At 38.7% G+C, this 22,024-nt stretch overlaps 1 protein-coding gene across 50 annotated transcripts in view; it reads left to right on the top strand.

Moving 5' to 3' along the window:
- DYM (dymeclin) overlaps nt 1-22,024 on the top strand; it is a 411,382-nt gene that overhangs the window by 192,537 nt on the left and 196,821 nt on the right. For all 50 annotated transcript variants that reach the window (XM_001151222.8, XM_009433974.5, XM_024350839.3 and 47 more), the window contains 2 exons: nt 9,512-9,625; nt 10,897-10,991. In XM_001151222.8, coding sequence (XP_001151222.1) covers nt 9,512-9,625; nt 10,897-10,991 — 209 coding nt within the window. The remainder of the gene's footprint in view (nt 1-9,511; nt 9,626-10,896; nt 10,992-22,024) is intronic.

The raw sequence follows: 22,024 nt of genomic DNA, 5'->3' as shown, positions 1-22,024 counted from the left end.
GAGACCTCATATACCCTTAATACAGTTTTCCCCAATGGCAACTATAGTTGTAAAACTGTAGTTCAATATCACAGTCAAGATATTTGATACTTTTGTTTGTTTGTTTGTTTGTTTGTTTGTTTGTTTGAGACACAGTCTCGCTTTGTCTCCCAGGCCAGAGTGCAGTGGCAGGATCCAGCTCACTGCAACCTCCGCCTCGTGGGTTCAAGTGATTCTCATGCCTCAGCCTCCCGAGTAGCTGGGACTACAGGCACACGCCACCATGCCTGGCTAATTTTTGTATTTTTTATTAGAGATAGGGATGTTTCACCATGTTGGCCAGGCTGGTCTTGAACTCCTGACCTCGAGTGATCCAGCCGCCTTGGCCTCCCAAAGTGCCGAGATTACAGGTGTGAGCCACCATGCACAGCCTGACATTGATACTTTTTAAGGTATAGAATATTTCTGTCACCACAGAATTATATCCCTCATCTTGCTCTTGAATAGCCATACCCCCTTTTAAAAACTTGGCTTATCTTATTATTGAGATGTAAGAATTTTTTATTCTGGATCTTTTGCTTTTTTATATTCTAGTTTGTTAATGTGAATTATACTGGTTATTGAGAATTATAGTGATTATTTATTGAATATTAAATCAACTTTGCATCCTGGGGTAAAGTGCACTTGGACATGATATGTTTTTAAATGTATTTTCATATACAGTATGGTTGAGTTTTGAACTTTGTGTTTTCTGAGGAATTTGTACATTTCTTTTAAGGTAAAGAATCTATTACAATAAAATTGTTCATAATATACTCTTATTACCTCTTCTTTTTTTTTAAAAAAAGTTACCTTTTAATGTCTGTACTAGCCATAGAGAGATTACCCTTCATTCTTCATGCTGATAATGTGTCTATTCTCTTCTTTATCTAACTTTTTAAAAAAGTTAAAACTTTAAAGAACTAGCTTTTGATTCTATTGATTGTTTTTCCTCCATTTTTTGTTTTCTATTTTAATTATTTGTGCTCTTTATTATTTCTTTTCTCCTGCTTACTTGAGCCTCAATTTGCCTTTTTTTTCCCCCAACGTTTCTCAAGGTAGAAGCTTAGACCTTTGATTTTACATCCTTCTGCTTTTCCACTGTAAGCAAAATATGTGAAAATGGTTTTCAGACTTTGGACAATAGGCAGCACAGGAGAGTAATGCTAGGCAGAAAAAAATGTATTTAACAGTAATTATTTTTAAGAATTTGAAAATACATTAAAGTCAAACTTTATCACTACCACCTAAGATGTGAATACCTTGATGTAAGACAAATTATTCTACTGTTTTAGTGTAAATGATCATACTCATTCATTAACTAGAAGTTAGAACTATTAACATTAGGTGAACATCATTTTCAGAAAATTTTCTTCTTTTTATTTAAGTTGAGACAGGGTCTCACTCTTGCCACCCATGCTGGAGTGCAGTGGCACAATCGCTGCTCACTGTAGCCTTGACTTCCTGGGCTCAGGTGATCCTCCTACCTCAGCTTCCTGAGTAGCTGGGACTGCAGGTGCATGCCACCATGCCCAGCTAATTTTTGTTCTGTGGAGATGGGTTTCGCCATGTTGCCCAGGCTGGTCTCAAACTCCTGGTCTCAAATGATTTGCCTATCTCAGCCTCCCAAAGTTCTGTGATTACAGGTGTGAGCCACCATACCAGACCTTCATTATGCAATATATTTTTTAATATTATTATATGGTGAAGAAAAGAGATTTTGGAAAGCTAGGATGTTAGAATCATTGTTTAGTTATTTTAAATCCATGTTGCAGCTGTAGAGAGAACCAGTGTATTTCTTAGTGAGAAACATGAGAACATTATTAATTCCACACTTCTTTTCATCTCTTTCTTCCAATTTTTTGTTAGTTTAATTATTTAATTTTGTAAAAGTTTTTTTGAGACAGAGTCTCACTCTGTTTTACGCAATTCTCGTGCCTCAGCCTCCCAAGTAGCTGGGATTACAAGCAAGTACCACCACACCTGGCTAATTATTTTTTTTAGATTATTCAAAACTTATAACATTTCCATTCTGTTTTGTAACTCAAATTGCCAAAATTTGCCTAATACTGGTTTTATTGGATGTGTTGTCTACCATCAGCCCTTTTACCATAGTTTAGTTTCTGTATCCCTGAGTTTGTTATTTTTATTCATCTTCTTCTATATATCTGGCTTTTGTTTTCAGTATTTTCTTCACAGAATATTTCTTTTTTTTTTTTTTTTTGAGATGGAGTTTTGCTCCTGTTGCCCAGGCTGGAGTGCAATGGTGCAATCTCGGCTCACCACAACCTCTGCCTCCCAGGTTCAAGCGATTCTCCTGCCTCAGCCTCCCGAGTAGCTGGGATTACAGGCGCCCGCCACCACACCCGGCTAATTTTGTATTTTAAGTAGAGACAGGGTTTCTCCATGTTGGTCAGGCTAGTCTCGAACTCGCGACCTCAGGTGATCCACCGGCCTCAGCCTCCCAAAGTGCTGGGATTACAGGCGTGAGCCACTGTGCCTGGCCTTCTTCACAGAATATTTCTGTGGCATATTTTATTCACCTTCTCATATTTGAAAATGTCTGAAGGTTCTCATTTTCTCTCCCACACCTCCTTCCACTATTTAGTCAGAAGAAGAAACAAATAAATAAACCTGCCAAACTTGTTTCTCTCTCTAGATTTGGGGATTTTCATCAGAATTTTCAGGATTTTGTCAGTTTTTCCAAGGGGCTGCTGCCAGGTAAGGCAGGATTCAGTCACGCATGTACTTCTTGAGCCTGCTCTCGGGTTTTCTCCTTTATCATCCATCATGGACGCCAGTACACCTATGACTGTGGGCTTGGGCTCATAGAAGCATTTTTTTTACCACATGTTACCATGGGACAGCCTGCGATTTATAGCACATATATTGTTTAGTGAGATTGTTTAAAGGACTGTATATACTTTGTCCACTCCCACATAGGCTTGAGACTAGTATATTTGGTATTACTAATTTGGTAAGCATTTAATGAGCATGAACCACCTCTCATACCTGTGGTAACGGTGAAATGAATTTTAAGACACAGTCATTTTTGTAGTATAGCTCCTAGTTTTAACTTGCCAGGTAAGTCATGTGCTTTTATTCTGTTCTCCAGATTATAGAGGTATGGTAGACTTTGAGGATATTAAGTTTGGGCTCTAGTCTATTTGTTCAATGTACTACTCTTCTAAGGCAAAACTTTAAAATTGTGATTTCACAATTTCTACCTATTACCATGCCTAGAGATGTGACACATTTATTCCTTTTGATATTTCTTTCTCTTTCCTAGCCCTCTTCTTGTCAGATGTAGATGTGCTTATACGTAACACAAAGTATTCGATAGAAAAATGGGCAAAGTAATAGAAAAACAGAATAGAGACCCGGAACAGTAATCATCGTTCAACCCGATGCTTCATCAGGATCATGCCAATTAAAGCAACTGAAATATTCTGTGCCTATCAGAGTAGCAAAAATGACAAAATCCGATATATCAAGAGTTGGTGATGTTTTTATTACTATGGAGTTGATGAAAGAAAAAAGAATTGGTGAGGATATAGAGAAAAAGGACTCTCATATGCTGGTAGTGGGAGGATAAATTGGTAGAACCACTTTAGAGAGGAATTTGTCCTCTCAAATTCCTCAAATTGTATACAGAAATAAATACTCCACCTCTCAGAAGTTCCATTTCAGGGTTTACGTTTTAGGGAGAACTTCTTCAAATATGTTCTCATGAGAACATATTTGAAAGAATTTTCACTGTAGTATTGTTAGTTGTATTCAGAAATTGAATACAGCTCCATTAATGGGAGAGCAGATTACGTAAATGAAATATTGTAAAGCAGCTAGAATGAATGCGTAGAGCTAAGTGTATTGATAATAAAACTCAAAAAAAAAAAAAAAACGCCCATCCAATTTCAGGATAGTGGCTGCCTCTGGGGAGGCAGGTTATCAGTGTAGAACAATGAGGAGGCTTCAGGTACTTTAGAAGCAAGAATACTAACATTTGATAAATCTAGGTGATGGATACAGTGGTGGTCTCTATACCAGGCTAATCAATCAAACTTTCTATCCTCATAGAAGTCTTCTATGACTGCACTGTAAGTATGCTCACACCTGAAATGTAGCTAGTATGGCTGAGGAATCTATTTTACTTTTATTAAATTTTAATTTAAATATCCACTTGTGGCTAGTGCCACTATGTTGGACACTGCTGCTCTGTGCTTTTTAGTGTATTAACACAGTTAATAGTAAATACTTTTTTTTTCTTTTTTGAGACAGAATCTCACTCTGTTGCCCACGCTGGGGTGCAGTGGCACGATCTTGGCTCGGTGCAACCTCCACCTCCCAGGTTCAAGCAATTCTCTGCCTCCGCCTCTGGAGTAGCTGGGATTACAAGTGCCTGCCACCAAGCCTGGTTAGTTTTTTTTATTTTTAGTAGAGGCATGGTTTCACCATCTTGGCCAGGCTGGTCTTGAACTCCTGACCTCGTGATCCACCCACCTCAGCCTCCCAAAGTGCTGGGATTACAGGCATGAGCTACCACGCCCAGCCTATACATTTATTTTTAAAAGAAGATATTCAAGCCAGGCGTGGTGGCTCACGCCTGTAATCCCAACACTTTGGGAGGCTGAGGTGGGCAGATCACGTGAGGTCAGGAGTTTGAGACTAGCCTGGTGAACATGGGGAAACCCCATCTCTACTAAAAATACAAAAATTAGCCGAGTGTGTTGGTGGGTGCCTGTAATCCCAGCTACTCAGGAGGCCGAGGCAGGAGAATTACTTGAACCCAGGAGGTGGAGGTTGCAGTGAGCCGAGATCGTGCCATTGCACTCCAGCCTGGATGATAAGAGTGAGGCTCCAACTCAAAAAAAAAAAAAGAAGATATTCAATGATTTGGCAATTCTGCTTCCTAGTAAATTCTCGCAGATGTACTTATCAAGTCATGTGCAGGTATTTTTGTTTTCAAAATCTGTGTGATTCCTGAACTGAGGTAAAAGTCTGGATAGTAAAAATATGGAGAGTAAGGAATTCTTTCTTTTTTTCTGACTTTCATATAGTGAGATTTAGGATAGTGATCTGAATTGTAACATTGTTTTAAATAGGAAAACAACTGTAAATAGCCTAAATTTCCATTAATAGAGGAATGGATTTTTTTAAAATGTAGCCTGCTAATATAGTACTCTAGAGTGGTTACAAGGAATGAAGTAGACTTGGATATAGAGGTGCCATTCAAATGACTTAAGTAGTATGGATGGCACCAACACCAGCCAGTAAGAATGGATGTGGACCACAGTTCTTTGTTCTCTGCTGTATATTACCTGGGGGAGTGGCTTACAACAAAAGCTATTTACTAACTAGTATTGAGTATTCCATTTTAAAAAAAGAACTAGTACTATCAGACAGGCATACCTGGTGAATATTCTTCTTATATGTATCAATATAGGAGGGTTACAGAAACATACTGAGTGAACAAAGTAAGATGCGAGCAAACCAGATGTGTGTTAGTTTCTTAGAGCTACTGTAACTGACCACCAGTTACTGAGTACTGCTGATATAAATGAAAGATACTTAGTGTCTTCTAGAGTTGTCTGAGTACCACAGCTAGGTGACTCCTAACAATAGAAATTTATTGTCTTCTGTAGCCTGAAAGTCCAAAGTCAAGGTGTCAGCGGGGCCATGCTCTCTCTGAAGGCTCTAGGGGAAGACCCTTTCTTGTGTCATCCTAGCTTCTGGTGGTCGCAGGCAATACTTGGTGTCCCTTGGCTTGCCATCTATCTACATCACTCCAGTCTCTGCTACTGTCATCACATCCTTCTCTCAGGAGGTGTCTGTCTCTGTGTCTGTCTTCCTCATCTTACAGTCACCAGCAGTCGTACTGACCTAGAGTCCACATTAATCTAATGCAGTCTCATCTTGATTATATTTTCAAAGACCCTCTATCCATGTAAGGTCACATTCACAAGTTTTGAATGACATAGATTTGGGGGGAAACCATTCATTCTAATACATTATGTATGGTACTATTTATGTGTACTAGAAAACACACAAAGGAATGCTGGTTTTTGGTTTTTTACATATATATGTAGGTACATATATGTATATATGCAGATAAAGTAATTGAAATGGTCTAGAGTATACACACTAAACTCAAGATAGTGTTTGTTCCTCCATGGGGGAATAAAGTGAGATATATATATTAAAAAATATTAACAGTTGGTAATGTGAATTGTGGGCATATAGATGTCAATTATTTTTTGTACTTTCCCAAACATATTTAATTTTTTTAAAAGAGTTGATATTATATAATGTTACTGTATAATACTCTATCATATATAACTTATGGAATTTATTTTTGAGAGAGTCTTCTCTGTCGTCCAGGCTGGAGTGCAGTCACTGCAACCTCTGCCTCCCTAGTTCAAGCGATTCTCCTGCCTCAGCCTCCCAAGTAGCTGGGATTACAGGCGCACGCCACCTCGCCTGGCTAATTTTTAGTAGAGACGGGGTTTCACCATGTTGGCCAGGCTGGTCTCAAACTCCTGACCTCAGGTGATCCCTCCACCTTGGCCTCCCAAAGTGCTGGGATTACAGGCGTGAGCCTCCATGCCCAGCCAAACTTTTATATTTTTTACTTTTCAATTCTAAATAATATTTAACCACCATGTAGTGAGTATTTGTTATATGCCAGCCTCTGAGTGGAGAATGCGGTCAGGGTGGGCTTATTTGTAATGGGGGATGCTGGGTGATGTGGGGCCAGAGAGTTAAACGAGTGAAAATATGTGTATGGAAGGCACCTGTATATACTTGTACTTTCAAACATATTGACATGAAATTGAGTGTGGTATTCCTTTGTGTTTTTATTCTTTTAGTCTCTTTCTATACTCCTTTCTCATTCCTAATATTGTTTGGAATTTTTTTGTTGTTGTTAGACTTGCTAGAGAATGATCTATTTTAATCCTCTTTTAGAAAAACTAAGGTACAACCATATTATTTAGATTTAATTCTGTTTTCCTGATTTCATGGATGACTGTTGTGTTTGTTGTTGTTTGTATTCCATATTCTCCTTCTCTTGAATTCTCCTGGATTTGTCCTGCTGTTACTGTGTTGAGGAGGGGCAGCTAAATGCTTACATGTGTTGTGGTGTTTTGTTTTTTTTTTTCTCCCGGAAATGGTACATGGGTGGTTCATGCTGAGTTTACTTTGCATCATGCTTATGTGGTAGTTTCTCAAGATGCAGAATTCTAGAATCATAATGTCTTCCCTCAAAAATCTTGAGACATTGTTCTGCTGTCCTTCAGATGTGTGGTGTTCAAGATGGGAACTCTAACATTAGTCTGCTTCTCTTTCCGTTGGTGGTAACATGTTCTTCTGTCTGGAAGCCAATGGAACTTTCTCATATACTGCAAATTCATTAATCTTGCGAGAATGTTTTGATTGTTTTTCATGATTTTTTTCTTGGAATGTTGAATGTTTTTCTTTTCCTCTCAAAGAAATTTTCTCATATTACTAATTGTTCTGTTTTTCTTCTAGTTTATTTCTTCTGGAATTTTTAAGTGGCTATGACGTCTGCACTTTTCTCTTATAGTTTCTGTGGAGAACTTCTCAGTTTGGTCCTTCACATCACAAATTTAATTTTCCATAGTGCTCACTCTGCTACGCCCAGGCTGGAGTGCAGTGGCAACATCTCGGTTCACTACAACCTTCGCCTCCTGGCTTCAAGCGATTCTCATGCCTCCGCCTCCAGAGTAGCTGGGACTATATAGGCGTACACTATTACACCCGGCTAATTTTTTGTATTCTTAGAGAGCCATCATTGGGCCAGGCTGGTCTTGAACTCCTGGCCTTGGACTCCCAAAGTGCTGGGAATACAGACATCAGCCACTGTGCCCAGCTGCCATGATACTTTTATAATCTTAAGCAACTTTGCTTTTGTTCTGTGATTTTCCCTTTTCATAGCAGTCTCTTCTTATTTTGTGGATGCAATATTCTGTCAAATCTCACTAGATATACTAATCAGAATTTTTAAAAAAAATTCCAGCTTCCTAAATCCTCTCTCTTTAATTAGAGGTCTGTTTGCTCTCCCTGTTCAGTTTCACAGTTTATTATTTATTTATTTACTTTATAAAGTTTTTATTATGAACACTATGAAACTTAAACATAATTGGAGAAAATAGTAGCATGGATCTTCATGTAGTCGTTATTAACACTGTGCTGTTCTTATTTCATCTACCCACTTTACCCTCAGCACCTTTTACATTTTGATTTCTATTTTTTAAAACAAATCTTCCGTATAATTTCATGTGTAAACATTTTAGTGTGTTCTTTCAGTAAGTATGGACTTTAAAAAATATATCATACCATTAGTACATTCAATAAAATCAACAATAATGTTTAAATTCTTCCTAACAATTTATTATTTCCAGTTATCTTTAAAATATCTTCTAGAGTTGATTTGTTTGAATCAGATTCCAACGTCTACTGCATTTAGTTCTTAAGACTCACAAATCTGTAGCACTCTCTCCCTATCCCAGCTTATTTTACCCCTTATTTGTTGAAGAAACTGGGTTATCTGTTTAGTAGGATTCCCCGAATTTGTCTTTAGCTGATTATGTATCATCACGGTATTTAACGTGTTCTGTCCTCTGTATTTCATGTGCACTGGTAATTAGAAGAGAGTCTTGATTTGGTTCAGCATTATCACTTTCTTAGGTTGAATGTCTTCACTTGGTGGTTTTGTTATTCATCTGTAGTTATAAACACAAGTCTAACTAACTTGTTTTGCAAGGTGGTGGGTTCCCCCCTCTGCATTTGTGAGTGGTGGGGAGTCTGCTGTACTCTGTGGATGTAATATTCTGTCTTCTTCTTAAGAGAGAGGGCAAGAATCAGCCCAGCAGTCTCTCCCTTTTTCATGCATAGGTAGAGAATAATGTGGCACAGTGACTCTCCTTGAGTCACGGAGAAAGGATGCAGGAGTAACCTTAACGAAAGAGAACATTAGGGAGTTCTAGTGCTCGGCTGAGCCTGTTGGTTTGTTTTTTGTTTGTTTGTTTTTTCCCCCATTTTACCTCTTTCTTTGGGGCAGCCCAGATTTGGCTGCTATGCTGCCCAGTATTCGCACCTGTCTGCCTGCCTGCCTGCCTATCTCTCTCTCTCTCTCTCTCTCTCTCTCTCTCTGTGTGTGTCTCTGTGTGTGTGTGTGTGTATGTGTCTATGATCCCTAGGTTACAAATCTACAATGGAAATGTCTTAACTTAGAAAACAGTGCTTGCTTACTTAGGCCCGGAGGTGTGCGCCAGAGCTGCCTACTCTCCACAGCCATGGCAGAGCACTGGAGCATCTCTCCTTGAAGATCTGGACTCATTTGCGTGGCCTCTGTCTGTGCTGCTTAACTCACCTTCAGAGCAAAGTCATCGTTTATCAAAAATTGTGGACATGGAGTAATTCTTTTGTCTGTAAAGCAATCATTTTTTACTTAAACTTTTCTTCCCCATTACAGATACTAAAAAATATTACTTGGTATTCAGAACGAGTTTTAACTGAAATCTCCTTGGGGAGTCTCCTGATCCTGGTGGTAATAAGAACCATTCAATACAACATGACTAGGACACGAGTAAGTATTCCAGCTGCTGTTCTATCTTTTTTGCATACAGTACAATTAAGACGATAGTTTAAAGCAATCCCAATTTTTAGGATGCTAAAATTCTCGTGACATATGGTAGAAAATACCGGTCACTGTATAGTCACTGTATTACATGATCCTAATGTAACATAAGGTCTTAATATTTAATGGCTTGTATGATTGGAGATATTTTACATGAAATAGAAAACAAGCAATGCAAAACATTTAGATAAAAGCTATTGTATGTCTTTATTTGGCCAGTAACACTGATTTGCCTTTTTTAATAGCAGCAGATAACAAAGTACAAGAGGATATGAGCACAAGAAAATATGAATTAAAATGAAAAAGAAAGGTGGAAGAGAGAATATTTTAAAGAGTAAAAGAAAAATTTCTGCTGGATTCTCTTCACAGTACCTGGGAGCAAATTTCAGTTCTGGTTAATAGAAATATATTATTAAAGAGAAGCAGTGTACAGAATTCATAGCTAAGAGAAATGGCATTTTTTTTTTTGAGCTATGATTGTGCCACTGCACTTCAGCCTAGGCTGCACAGGAGTGCAGTGGCACGATCATAGCTCACTGTAACCTCCAACCCCTGGGCTTAAGTGATCCTCTTGCCTCAGTCTCCTGAGCAGCTAGGACCACAGGCATGTGCCACCACACCTGACTAATTTTTTTTTTTTGTTAAATAGCCAGTCTCGCTATGTTGCGCAGGCTGGTCTTGAATTGGTTTTGAACTCCTGTCCTGAAGTGATCCTCCCACTTTGGCCTCCCAAAGTGTTGGGATTACAGGCGTGAGCCCCTACTCCCAGCCCATTTTCAGTTATTTTCCTCCGTGGGGCTATTGCAGATACACATTCATGTTTTTTATCTGAAACCCTAGGAGCCAGCTATGTTTTAGAAAGCAGAAGTTTTTGGATTTTAGAAAGATAATTATAGTTTACATACTCTACTATGTGTAACCATTAGGGCCTTAAGTAGCATGCTGTAATTAAACGTTATATTTCTGTAGCAAAATATTTCAATATTCACCATGGAGGGAATAATGAAGACTGTCAGGAACATCATCATTTTTTGTGTTGTGGAAAAAACTTTGAATTTTCAGTGCTTTATGGATTTATTAATTAGAAAAAAGAGATAGTGGATCTGAACTTTCTAAAATCAGTGACAACTGAGTTTACATTTGCTTCTATTAATAGTTAACCTTGGTTAAAATATAGAGAAGACTTGATTGTATGTTTTACACCCGCTGTTTCCTCACAGGACAAGTACCTTCACACAAATTGTTTGGCAGCTTTAGCAAATATGTCAGCACAGTTTCGTTCTCTCCATCAGTATGCTGCCCAGAGGATCATCAGGTAAATATGAACTTTAAAAGAAATACTGATTTGCCTCTGGCTGAGCTATTAAGATGGATACTATGGTGGTTCCTTTTTAAATGTTACCTGTGAGGACTATCAAATTTTCCTACTTAATTTTTATCACCTTCTTGTTTGGTTGGAAATAGCTCGTTCCATTTTGTTTTCTAACCTAACTTTTTGATCAAAGTTAATTGTATTTACATTCAATCTTTTTATAAAATGTAATTTTAAGTGTAATGTTAGTTTTTTAGAGGAGCAGGTATATTTCTTAGTAATGCAAATTAAATATGAATGTATTTGATGCGCATTTTATAGAGCATCACACTACACTTTTAAGGATTTATCTGTGTGCGTTTTAGAGAATTTTTATAGCAGTTCACCCGTGTATTAGTTTCCTATTGTTGCCATAACAAATTACCAAAAATTAGTGGCTGAAAGCGCAAATTGGTCATTTTAAAATTCTCTAGTTTAGAAGTCCACTGTGGGTCTCACTAGGCTAAAATTGAAACAGAGCTGCATTTCTGTCTGGAGGCTGTAAAGGAGAATCTGTTTCCATGCCTCTTCTAGGTGTTGGAGGCTGCCTGCATTCCTTGGCTCATGGCCGCTTCCTCTGTTATCAAAGCCAGCAACAGTAGATTGTTAAGTCCTTCTCATACCTCATCACTCTGACCTCCTCTTGTGGTTCCCTCTTCCATGTTGAGGACTCTTGTGATTTCCTGGACCCTTCCTGATCCAGGATTATCTTCCCATCTCAAAGTCAGAATCATAATCACAAGGTCGCTTTTGCCATGTAAGGTAACATTCATAAGTCCAGGGGATTAGGACACGGACATTTTTGAGGGAGCCATTATTCTGTCTGCCAGAAACCCTTGTCTCTTCCCCACCCATTGCCAAAGACATGACTTTTTTTTTTTTGAGATGGAGTCTCGCTCTGTCACCCAGGATGGAGTGCAGTGGTGCGATCTCAGCTCACTGCAAGCTCCACCTCCTGGGTTCACGTCATTCTCCTGCCTCAGCCTCCCGAGTAGCTGGGACTACAGGTGCCCGCCACCACACCCGGCTAATTTTTTTTTGTAGTTTTAGTAGAGATGGGGTTTCACCCTGTAAAGACATGACTTTGAAGGATAGGAAAGCTAACTAACCAGTCATACGTGAATATCATTGCAGGGCTTTTTAGCATATGGGGGTACTTTTTTGACTTCCTGTAGGATGTTCAGTGTTGTCCAACTAGCTCTCAAATAGAACCCCAGTGAAGTCATATTGTTTCCTTTAATTCTTACTTTTGGGGCAATGCAGGGTTTCTCTTCTTCTTCTTCTTTTTTTTTTTTTTTTGAGACAGAGTCTCACTCTGTCACCCAGGCTGGAGTGCAGTGGTGTGATCTTGGCTCGCTGCAACCTCCACCTCCTGGGTTCAAGTGATTCTCCTGCCTCAGCCTCCTGGGTAACTCGGATTACAGGCACGCGCCACCACGCCTGGCTAATTTTTGTATTTTTAGTAGAGACAGGGTTTCACCATGTTGGTCAGGTTGGTCTCAAACTCCTAACCTCATGATCCGCCCACCTTGCCTCCCAAAGTGCTGGGATTACAGGCATGAGCCACTGCGCCCAGGCTTTTCTTGTTTTTTTAAGAGACAGGGTTTCACTCTGTCAACCAGGCTGGAGTGCAGTGGAGCAACCACAGCTCACTGAAAGCTCAAACTCCTGGGCTCAAGGGATCCTCCTGCCTCAGTCTGGGCATGTGGTTTTGACCATTCAGTTTTGTTTAGCAGTCATTGGTGGTGATAACAACTCCGTATCACTTTTAAATGCTGATCTCACATTCTCTTCACTGGTTAGCCATTGATTGACCTGGGCTCATTTTTAACTTACTCAAAATTAAGTTGTCTGTTTATCTTCAGAATTTAGTACAGGATATTTTGCATTGACTCACTATTTAATTTATGTCTGGTCTTAATACATTCTATTAGATTGTTTTTTGGGTTTGTACTTGAGAGATCATCTAGTTGACTGACATTGGAATAATGTGAACTTCACGATTTAAAATAAACATAGCAGTCTCCTCCTACCTTGGAGTTTTTCAGGTATTCTGAAGAGCCTTTAGTTTCCAGGAGTTAACCTTTGTCACCATGCTTTATTTCACCATAACAGAGTTAATGATTTCTGTGCTGCTTTGTAGGCTGTTTTTCTGTTTATGTGCAGTTTTATAATGGTTTCATGAAGATTTCATTACACAATTAACTTTTCTCAAATGATAAATGAATATTTAGCTTGTTTGATATGAAAATGCCAAATTAGCTGGTTGATAATTTAAGTTCTGATAAAATACATTTAGCACGATTAAATATTTTTGAGATGCAAACAATTTTCTAGTTGGGAAAAATGCATATAAAACCACTGTGTCCAAGTTTTAATCTGTGATGGCAAAAGTAGAAAATAAACCAATCATATTTGAAGAAATAAGAAACATAGTTTAGATTTGTGATTTGAGAGCATTTAGATTGTTTATCATCAATAATGAGTAGTGCTTTACTTCATTTTAGTAGATTTTTAGTTAGCATAATATGAATAACGAACTATGTTAAGCAATGCAAGAAGTATCAAAATAAATAATAAAGTTTCCTAACCTCAAGCAGCTTGCAATTCAGTAGCAGGAATAAGACCAGGACCCATCTATGCGTGTATATATATATATATATGATACAAGGATCTTTTATACAGCAGAATGTTATATGAAATACATATTATTATATCTTAATATTACAATGAAAGAAAAATTGCTATGGAGGGGGTGAATGGCTGGTTCCAAGAATGGCAAGAAGGCTTCTCATTGAAAGATTAAGCAGGGTGGCTATAGAAAGATGACGTGATAGATAAGAGAAACTGGCCTGATACAGCAATCATCAACTACAACAAACCAAAGCAAAACAAGAGAGGGACTATGGTGAGAGAGCGTGATTTATATGTAGAAAATAACCAGTTTCATGGAACTGGCATGCTGTGGACCTCTATGGGGATCACAGGTGAGAGGCCTGAAAGAAACAGCTGGGGCTATTACTGTGGAGGGGCTTAAGGGTTGGACTCACAGTTTAGAATAATCGAAAGGAATGGAGAGAAAAGAAGGTCTTTTCTTAATAACAACAAAAAAGAAAGTGTGATTGAATGAGTTTTTAAGTGGATTTTGAAGAAAAGAATTTAAGGTAAATTTCTTGAGTCACCTGTTTGAGCAGATGATAGTATCATGGTCTGTTTGTCGCACTGAGGGAAGTGTAGTTCTACCCAGCTCCCACATGCTGCCAACACTTTTCTTGTTCAAGGACCACATTTGAGTAGCCGGTGCGGACCAGAGCATCGTGTCACGCAGGAGGGAGCTTGTTGGAAGTGCGGAGTGTAGGTGTGGCTTTTGACCTACTGGATCAGAGTCTTCTTTTTAACAAGATCCCCAGATGATTTGTATCCACATTAAAGTTTAGAAAACACTTTTGAGTTTTGGCCTGGAAATCATTATGTATTTCCTGAGAAAATATTTGTCTTGAGCTGGAAATGGGGGCCAGCTTTTTTGTAGTTTGAGGAAACTCATTTCCTACTAAATGTTTGTGTTTAGGGTATAGAAATGTAAAGTATGATAAGGGATGCATGACAAAAACTGTTTAGATACCCAGAAGGGTTATTACAGCAGTACAACTCAGAATTCACCAGATGCTCTAGTAACCACTTCAAGTGAGAAGTAAGCAGTTTTCATATACATGATTCCTAAATCCTCTTTTAGAAAGAGACTACACAATTTTATATTTGTCAGTTGCAAAACTTAGAAGAGTCAGTATTTCACATGATCTTCAACAAAATGCAAAACAGATAACATGTTACATTGCTATGAAAGGATGTGGATAAAGCTTTGAAAAGCCTCCTTAGCTGGACATAAATGTAAGGAATGATTCCTTACAGTACCTAGGCTGTTGCTCATACTTAATGACCATGTGCCTTCTACAGACTCTTGGTGTTCTAGGAGAATCACAGATCTAATTTGAGTTTTGCTCAACTTTGTAAGTCTTTTGGATATGCCATAAGTGTGCATATTTGCTGCGTTCTTTATTTGGGATTATGAGGTTATTGAATTTCAAGACATTTATAAAGAGTAGATTATATGCAAGGGATTGCTTTAGATTAGAAAGATACCATTTACTTCCAGCCCTTAAGACTGTCCCTTATTGTCTCTCATGTCCCTCCACTGGCTGTTTCCTCTGGCTTCTCCTTCACCCTTTGATTAACAGGTAGTTTTCTCTAGTATCTCATTCTGTCTTGTTTTCTTCTGTCTTTACACATTTTCTCTGGGAGATCACATATATGTCTATGACTTTATCTACTGTCATTTGTATACTGAAAATCACCTGATAATGGTTAGGCTTTGTGTCCCCACCCAAAATCTCATCTTGAATTGTAATCCTCATAATCCCCACATGTGAAGGGAGAGAACAGGTGGAAGTAATTAAATCATGGGGGCAGTTTCCCCCATGCTGTTCTCATGATAGTGAGTCTCAAAAGACCTGATGGTTTTACAAGGGGCTCTTCTCCCTTGGCTGTGCCACTCTTCTCCCTGCCACTTTGTGAAGAAGGTGCCGTGCTTCTCCTTCACCTTCCACCATGATGTAAGTTTCCTGAGGCCTCCCCAGCTGTGCTGGACTGTGAGTCAATGAAACCTCTTAACTTTATAAATTACCCAGTCTCAGGCAGTTCTTTTTTTTTTTTGAGGCAAGTCTCACTCTGTTGGCCAGGCTGGAGTGCAGTGGCACAATCTCAGCTTACTGCAACCTCCACCTCCCAGGTTCAAGCAACTCTCCTGCCTCAGCCTCCCAAGTAGCTGGGATTACAGGTAGGTGCATGCCACCATGCCTGGCTAATTTTTGTATTTTTACTAGAGATGGGGTTTCAACATGTTGGCAAAGCTGGTCTTGAACTCCTGGCCTCAAGTGATCTGCCCACCTTAGCCTCCCAAAGTGCTGGGATTACAGGTGTGAGCCACTGTGCAAGCCTCGGGCAGTTCTTTATAGCAGCGTGAGAACTGACTATAACACCACCCAAATCTAAATTCATAATCTAGATCTTTCTCCTTCACTGTACTGGCAGACAGTACAATGTAGAGGATAAGCACATAGCCTCTGAAGCCAGACTGCCAGGGTTTGAGATCTCAGCTCCAGAACTTTACTACCTATGGAATCTTGGTGATGATGTTCTTTACCTTCTCTATGCAGCAGTTTCCCATCTGTAAGATGGGAGCGGCAGCAGCTGCTATCTCAAAGGATTATGGTGAGGATGAAGTGCGTTGACATTTGTAACGGCCTCGCACATAATTTGCCCTGAGTAAGCATTAGCTGGCTGAGCACCAACCCCACTAGGTTCACTACCTGGGTATCTCATGCTTACTTCAGACTTTCATTATGTTTAAAACTGAACTCGTTTTCAAACCTACTCTTCCTTTTAAATCCCCTATCCTAGGTAATGGCCCTCACCACAGTCACCTAAATTGCCAAGCCAGTTCTGTAACTTTTCTCCCTTTCTCTCAAATTCTATCTTACTGGACCCTGAAGTTGTACCTAACTGCCATTGTAATTTGCATGTATATGCTCTTCTCTTTCTCCATGGCTGCTGTCTTGGTTCACATGTGTGTCGTCTTCACCCACACTATGCCAGTAGTCTGACTGGGTCTTTTTGCCTCCCTACTCACCCCTGCACACTGCTGTATTCACTGGAAAAGCAAATCTCATTGCTTCTTTTGCTTAAAAATATTAAATGGCTTCCTATTGCTATCAGGTTAAAAATCTGACCTGTGCTCTTCACTGTGATTTTGCCCCCCAGGGGACATTTGACAATACGTGGAGATTTTATTGTTATTGCCAGAAGTGGGAAAGAGGTTGCTACTGACATCTAGTGGGTAGAGGCCAGAGATGTTGCTAAACATTCTACAGTGCACACTACAGACCCCACAAGGAAGCATTACCCAACGCAGAATGGCAGTAGTGTCAAGGCTGAGGATCCCTTTCTTAAAGTGACATAGTCTGGGCCCTGCCCTTTGCCCTTCGTCTTCAATTGCCATTTGCCATATACCCACTGCTTCTGCTTTACTGAATCATTACAGTTCCTTGCTCTTTCACAGCTATATTGCTGAATCTGGATAAATGTGGTCTGGAACTAGAAAAAAGTTGAGGCAGTTCTTTGTGTCACCTCTTTTTTTCTGTAGGTTTTTCTTTTTCAACCAGCTTCCCACCCCTTTATTCCATGTCTTTTATCTTGAACCTGCAGTGGCTTCTTCAACTTGCTGAGGTCTCCCCAGTTCAGCTCCTAGGCCTTTTGTTTGGACCAAGCTGCTGCTAACATAGTTGTTTCATACTCCCCATTCTTCAGATTACAAAGAGAAAGAACCCATTTGGCCCTCTTCATCTCTTCGTAGCAGCCCATGGATCACTGTCAGTTTCTGGCCTAGGGGCTAGTTACTGGGGCTAGAACAGGAAGGAAAGACCCAGGAAAGGAGAAAGTTACATGTTAGAAGATCTGGATATGGTTACCTGGCTTCTTTCAGAAGTAGGTGTGGGAAAGATAGAACTTCCAAGTCTTGACCTGTCCAGTGTAGGTACTTACAACATACTGGCCTGGCTTGGAGTTGCAAGTCCTGTTGCTTAAGCAGAGTAATAATTACTGGAGATAAAAGCCTTATTTTATATTTCTTTGCATTACTTTACAGAGAGTTGCTCTCTCTAGGCACACAATAGACTTTTAATAAATAGTTAGTGACTGATTCTTAGAAGATGGGCTGACATCTGGAATTTAAACTTAGTTCTGGCACCCACTATTCTGAGACTTCATGCAAGTTGATTAGCATCTGGCTATATTTTGCAGATGTCTGCTGCCGCTTGAAACTAGTGAAGTTGATGATCTGGTGTCCATAAGATGCTTTAGACAGTGCCAGACTCTATTGAAAGCTTTCTGGGTTTTCACACCTCTTGAGAATAAAGTAATACAAAGTATAGATTAGGTTTTAATTAAAACAATTTTATGAGAGCAATACAGTTATTTCTGATAAAATTTAATCATGCAATTTAAGAACTTTAAAATTCTCAAATCCATGACTTATGCTTTCACTTTTTCTCACAGCCATCAGGAGTGAGTATATACACTTCAGATTTTAAGTGTATGGTTGTGCAACTTCCGTGTAGTAGTCTCAAGCTGGCATTTTATATGAGTTGCCTTTTCCTGCCCTGCACTCATGATGACACATATTTTAATCACCCAGCATTTTTTTGAAGACTATAAAACAGAAGTTGGTTGTTGAACTACGTGGTCAGCTCCTCTATTTTGGGCAAATAAGATCTTTTAGACCATTCAGGCTGATGGAATTAAAGAAAGAAAGACAATTTGCCCCCAGCCTTCATTTAAATAATTCTTTAATATTAACTTACCCCAACAGGCTTCCTCACTTCTGTTCCCACTGAATTAAGTTTTCATGGGTTTTTTTCTCAAACATGAAAGGGAATATTAATAAGCAAATTGACCTGTTTGTTGGGATGAATTTATATTACACACACACACGCACAATTCAAATATGTAATAACATAATATATGATTATGATAATTTTAGAAATATTGCCTTATTTTTTAAAAAGTCCATTTAATGATAAATTTATACCTGCCATCCTCAGTGTCTCACCACTTATCTCTCTTGTGTTACATTTAAGGCTAGTTGAAGTCTGGAGGTTTAGACAGTCGAGGGTATTGACTGTTCACAGCTGGTAAGTGGCTGTCCCAGGTTTGTCCAGATCAAAAGCCTGGCTCACTCCAAGAATGGCAGAATACTCTTTCTGAGAGTGACTCGCTCACCATGGGACCATGGATCCAAACTCCTGGGATTGATCTGGAACAGACAGTTCTCTACAATCTAAGGTAGCCGTGCCCTTGGTGGTCATTCAGTTTGCTTTCCCCTAGCCCTGATTCCACCTGCCTCCCAATCTATCTAAGTACCTAAAGTTATAGTAGCAAAGACAGGAAGGTCTTTTCCACTTTTTTAGAACTGACATGTTTGAGACAGGTATGAATGTGTTCAGGTATTACAATACATGGTATGTGGAAATTATCCTGGAAAAGAGTGATAAGAACTCTGTGTCTTTTAGCCTGAGACAGTAATATTTTTTATATCTAATCCTTGATATTAAACTTTATTTTTAATTTAATACTTATGAATGCCTACCACTGCTGAAGTCCTCTTTAATTTGAGATATGTTTTTATTGCAGACGAATGCCATTTGTTGTATCTAGAAATTAAGTGTTATAGTTGGTTTTTTTTTTTTAAACTTCGATTTTATTTCAGCCTCATATTATTGTTAGCACTGTAGTCAGGAAATTATTTCTTTAGGGAAGGAATTATCTGATGGTAAGAATTGTAATGAATGGTTCAGTTCTGTTTCCAAAACCTTGCTGAGTTATTTAACTTATTTTTCATCTCTTGAATGAGATATCATACCTACTTCATTTGAGTGGTGTAAGAGTTAATGATGGCTTGTAAAGTCTTGCATCTCTATTTTCTCTATTATAGTATTATAACATTTTTGAGATATTTTGAATCTAAAAATAAATCTGGATAACATCTCTACAAAAGAATGTATTGGTCTCTGCTAATATTGCGAGATTCTGATTCCCTGCCCGATGGATTTTTGAATTGCCTATATTCCCATAATATTTTTCTAACAAAGAAAATGAAGATCTCACTGAACATAGATAGAAGTTTTTAATAATTGTTTTATTGTAGATTGGTAGGAGATCTGAGCAATGGCTTGCAGTATAAATACTTCTCTTAAATGTATATGATTTCATTTTTTAAAAGATAGAATTAGCTTGCTCTTGCCCAATGCCCAGGCAGTAAAAAGGTTCCAGTTTCTTCATTCCTTTGGTCTTTGCTGATCCTTGTTTGATCTTGGCATAGCAGTAGCCAGGAAAGGAAGGAGGAATGTTTGTCTTGAAAATCTGGCTTCCTGTATTTCCTACAGCCAGTGGTACTTTGAAGGCAGCTAAGTTTTTCAGGGAAATCTGGCTTGGTTTGCTTTTTTAGTTTAGTCCTTTCTTAAGGAGTTACATTGAGAACATTTAGACAGCTCCTCTCTGAAAATTTATAAGTTTCCAGTAGAAAATGGTTACCTATTCAAAAAATTGCTAGTATTGTACAACAGGGTGTCTTGGCAGACTTGATGGGACACAAGAAAACTTCATAATTGGTTTAATTTCAGTTTAGACTGCTGGCACATTCAAAATGTCAGCTTTAAAGAAGCATGTCATATGTTTATCAGATTGTTTATTTCTTATAAGTAAAGACCTTTGTGGACAAAATTGCCACACAGCAAATTAAACTTTAAAATAACTTCCATAGAGCTTTATTGAATGTCACCATCATGTTACAGAGGTAACTTGGTGTGGTTCAACTTTGTCCTCTTAGCCATGAATTATTAAGCCTCCATTCCTGTTTATTTTTATGAAGGTTGTAAGATTTTTACCTACTTTCAAGCTAACAAATTTACCTGCTACAGTTTCGTAGATTCTGGTAGGACACCCAAGACTCCTGGGTCAAGGACAAAGGACAGTTTGTTATTGTCCTTTTTTTATATTTTTTATCATAAATTATTACTCGCAGCAGTAGTAGGAGCCAGAATATTCATTTCTTGTGTGGTTCCCATACCCACAGGGCAACATGACAAGGGCCAGGTGACACCTGTAAGTGCAGTGGGTTGCAATACAGGAGTGGAACCCAGAGCTTGGGAATCCCCAGTCTTTTATGATAGCCTTCAAGCACACCTGCCCAACCTTTGCTTTGAAGGGAGACATCTTTAATGTATTTGATAGTAAACTACTCTCTGCTCTAGAGAGAGACACTATCTCTGTCTTCCAAGTCTGTTCACTCTACAAGCATCCACGCAGAGATAGCCCGGAGCACAAGGCTGCTAATGCCTCTGCTTTTAAGACGTGCAAAACATGAGAGAGTGGGGAATTGTCTCCCAACACTCCTTACCTAGTTATGAATTTCTGTTGCCATTGGAAAAACCTGTCACTGTTTCAGTAAGGTAGCCAGTTGATACTGCTCTAGGTTTTATCTCTCAGTTGCTAATACATTGTATTTAAATATCTTAGAAGAAGCAAAGGATGGAATGGCCTCATTCCTCTTTGCTTTGTACATGTGTCATAATGAACCTCCAACTCAGATGTCAGTGTCATTAACTCCACCTCTAAAGCCTTATTTACAAGTCATAAAATTATAGACTTAGAAGGACCTTTAAAGATCATCTAAGGCAAATTTCCACATTTTACATATGGGAATATTAAAATCTCGAGTTATGTGACCAGTCCAAGTGAACACTGTTGCAGAAGCAGACAAAAAACCAAGTCATCTAGGTTCATAGCCTAGTATTTTTCCCAGAACAGAGAGAAAAGAGGCACGCTTTCTCTCTGTCTTTTACAAAATTGTGATATTTGATATGTTATAAAATGCTAAGGCCAGATAAGAAAAATAGAGTGACTTAATACAGCATTTTCCTTCTTGATGAATTGCATATGTTTCATGGACTTTTAAAAAGTACCTTTTCCAAGACAAAGAAACAGTGTTGTGTTAACAGGAGAAATGGGAATAAACAAAGGTAAAAAGATTTCAAGTGGCTCACGTGTCCAATGTAAATACATACTGAATCAGATGTTGCAGAGATAGGACAAACAAGGGAAGAGAGAATGCTTCCTTAGGAGAGACAAGGATAGTTTGGAAAAGCTAGCTTTAAAAAGGTAGGTAGATAACTCCCTATCACAAGTATTGTGAGTTTTCCGAGCATTTACAATTTGTTCATTTGTTCAATGTCCTTCAGTTTCCTCCTTTACAAACTGGGACTACTGTCCTAGGGCCACTGTGAAGACTAAATGAGTTAATACATTTAAAGTGCTTAGAATGGCATCTGCTGAATAGCAGTCACCTATCGGGGGAACCAGCCCCCAATATTTCAATGTAGGTTCTT

Source organism: Pan troglodytes, chromosome 17 (genome assembly GCF_028858775.2).
Source record: "Pan troglodytes isolate AG18354 chromosome 17, NHGRI_mPanTro3-v2.0_pri, whole genome shotgun sequence".
Taxonomy (NCBI): Eukaryota; Metazoa; Chordata; class Mammalia; order Primates; family Hominidae; genus Pan; species Pan troglodytes.
The sequence above is the reverse complement of the archived record's forward strand: the minus strand, read 5'-3'. Positions and strand labels throughout refer to the sequence as shown.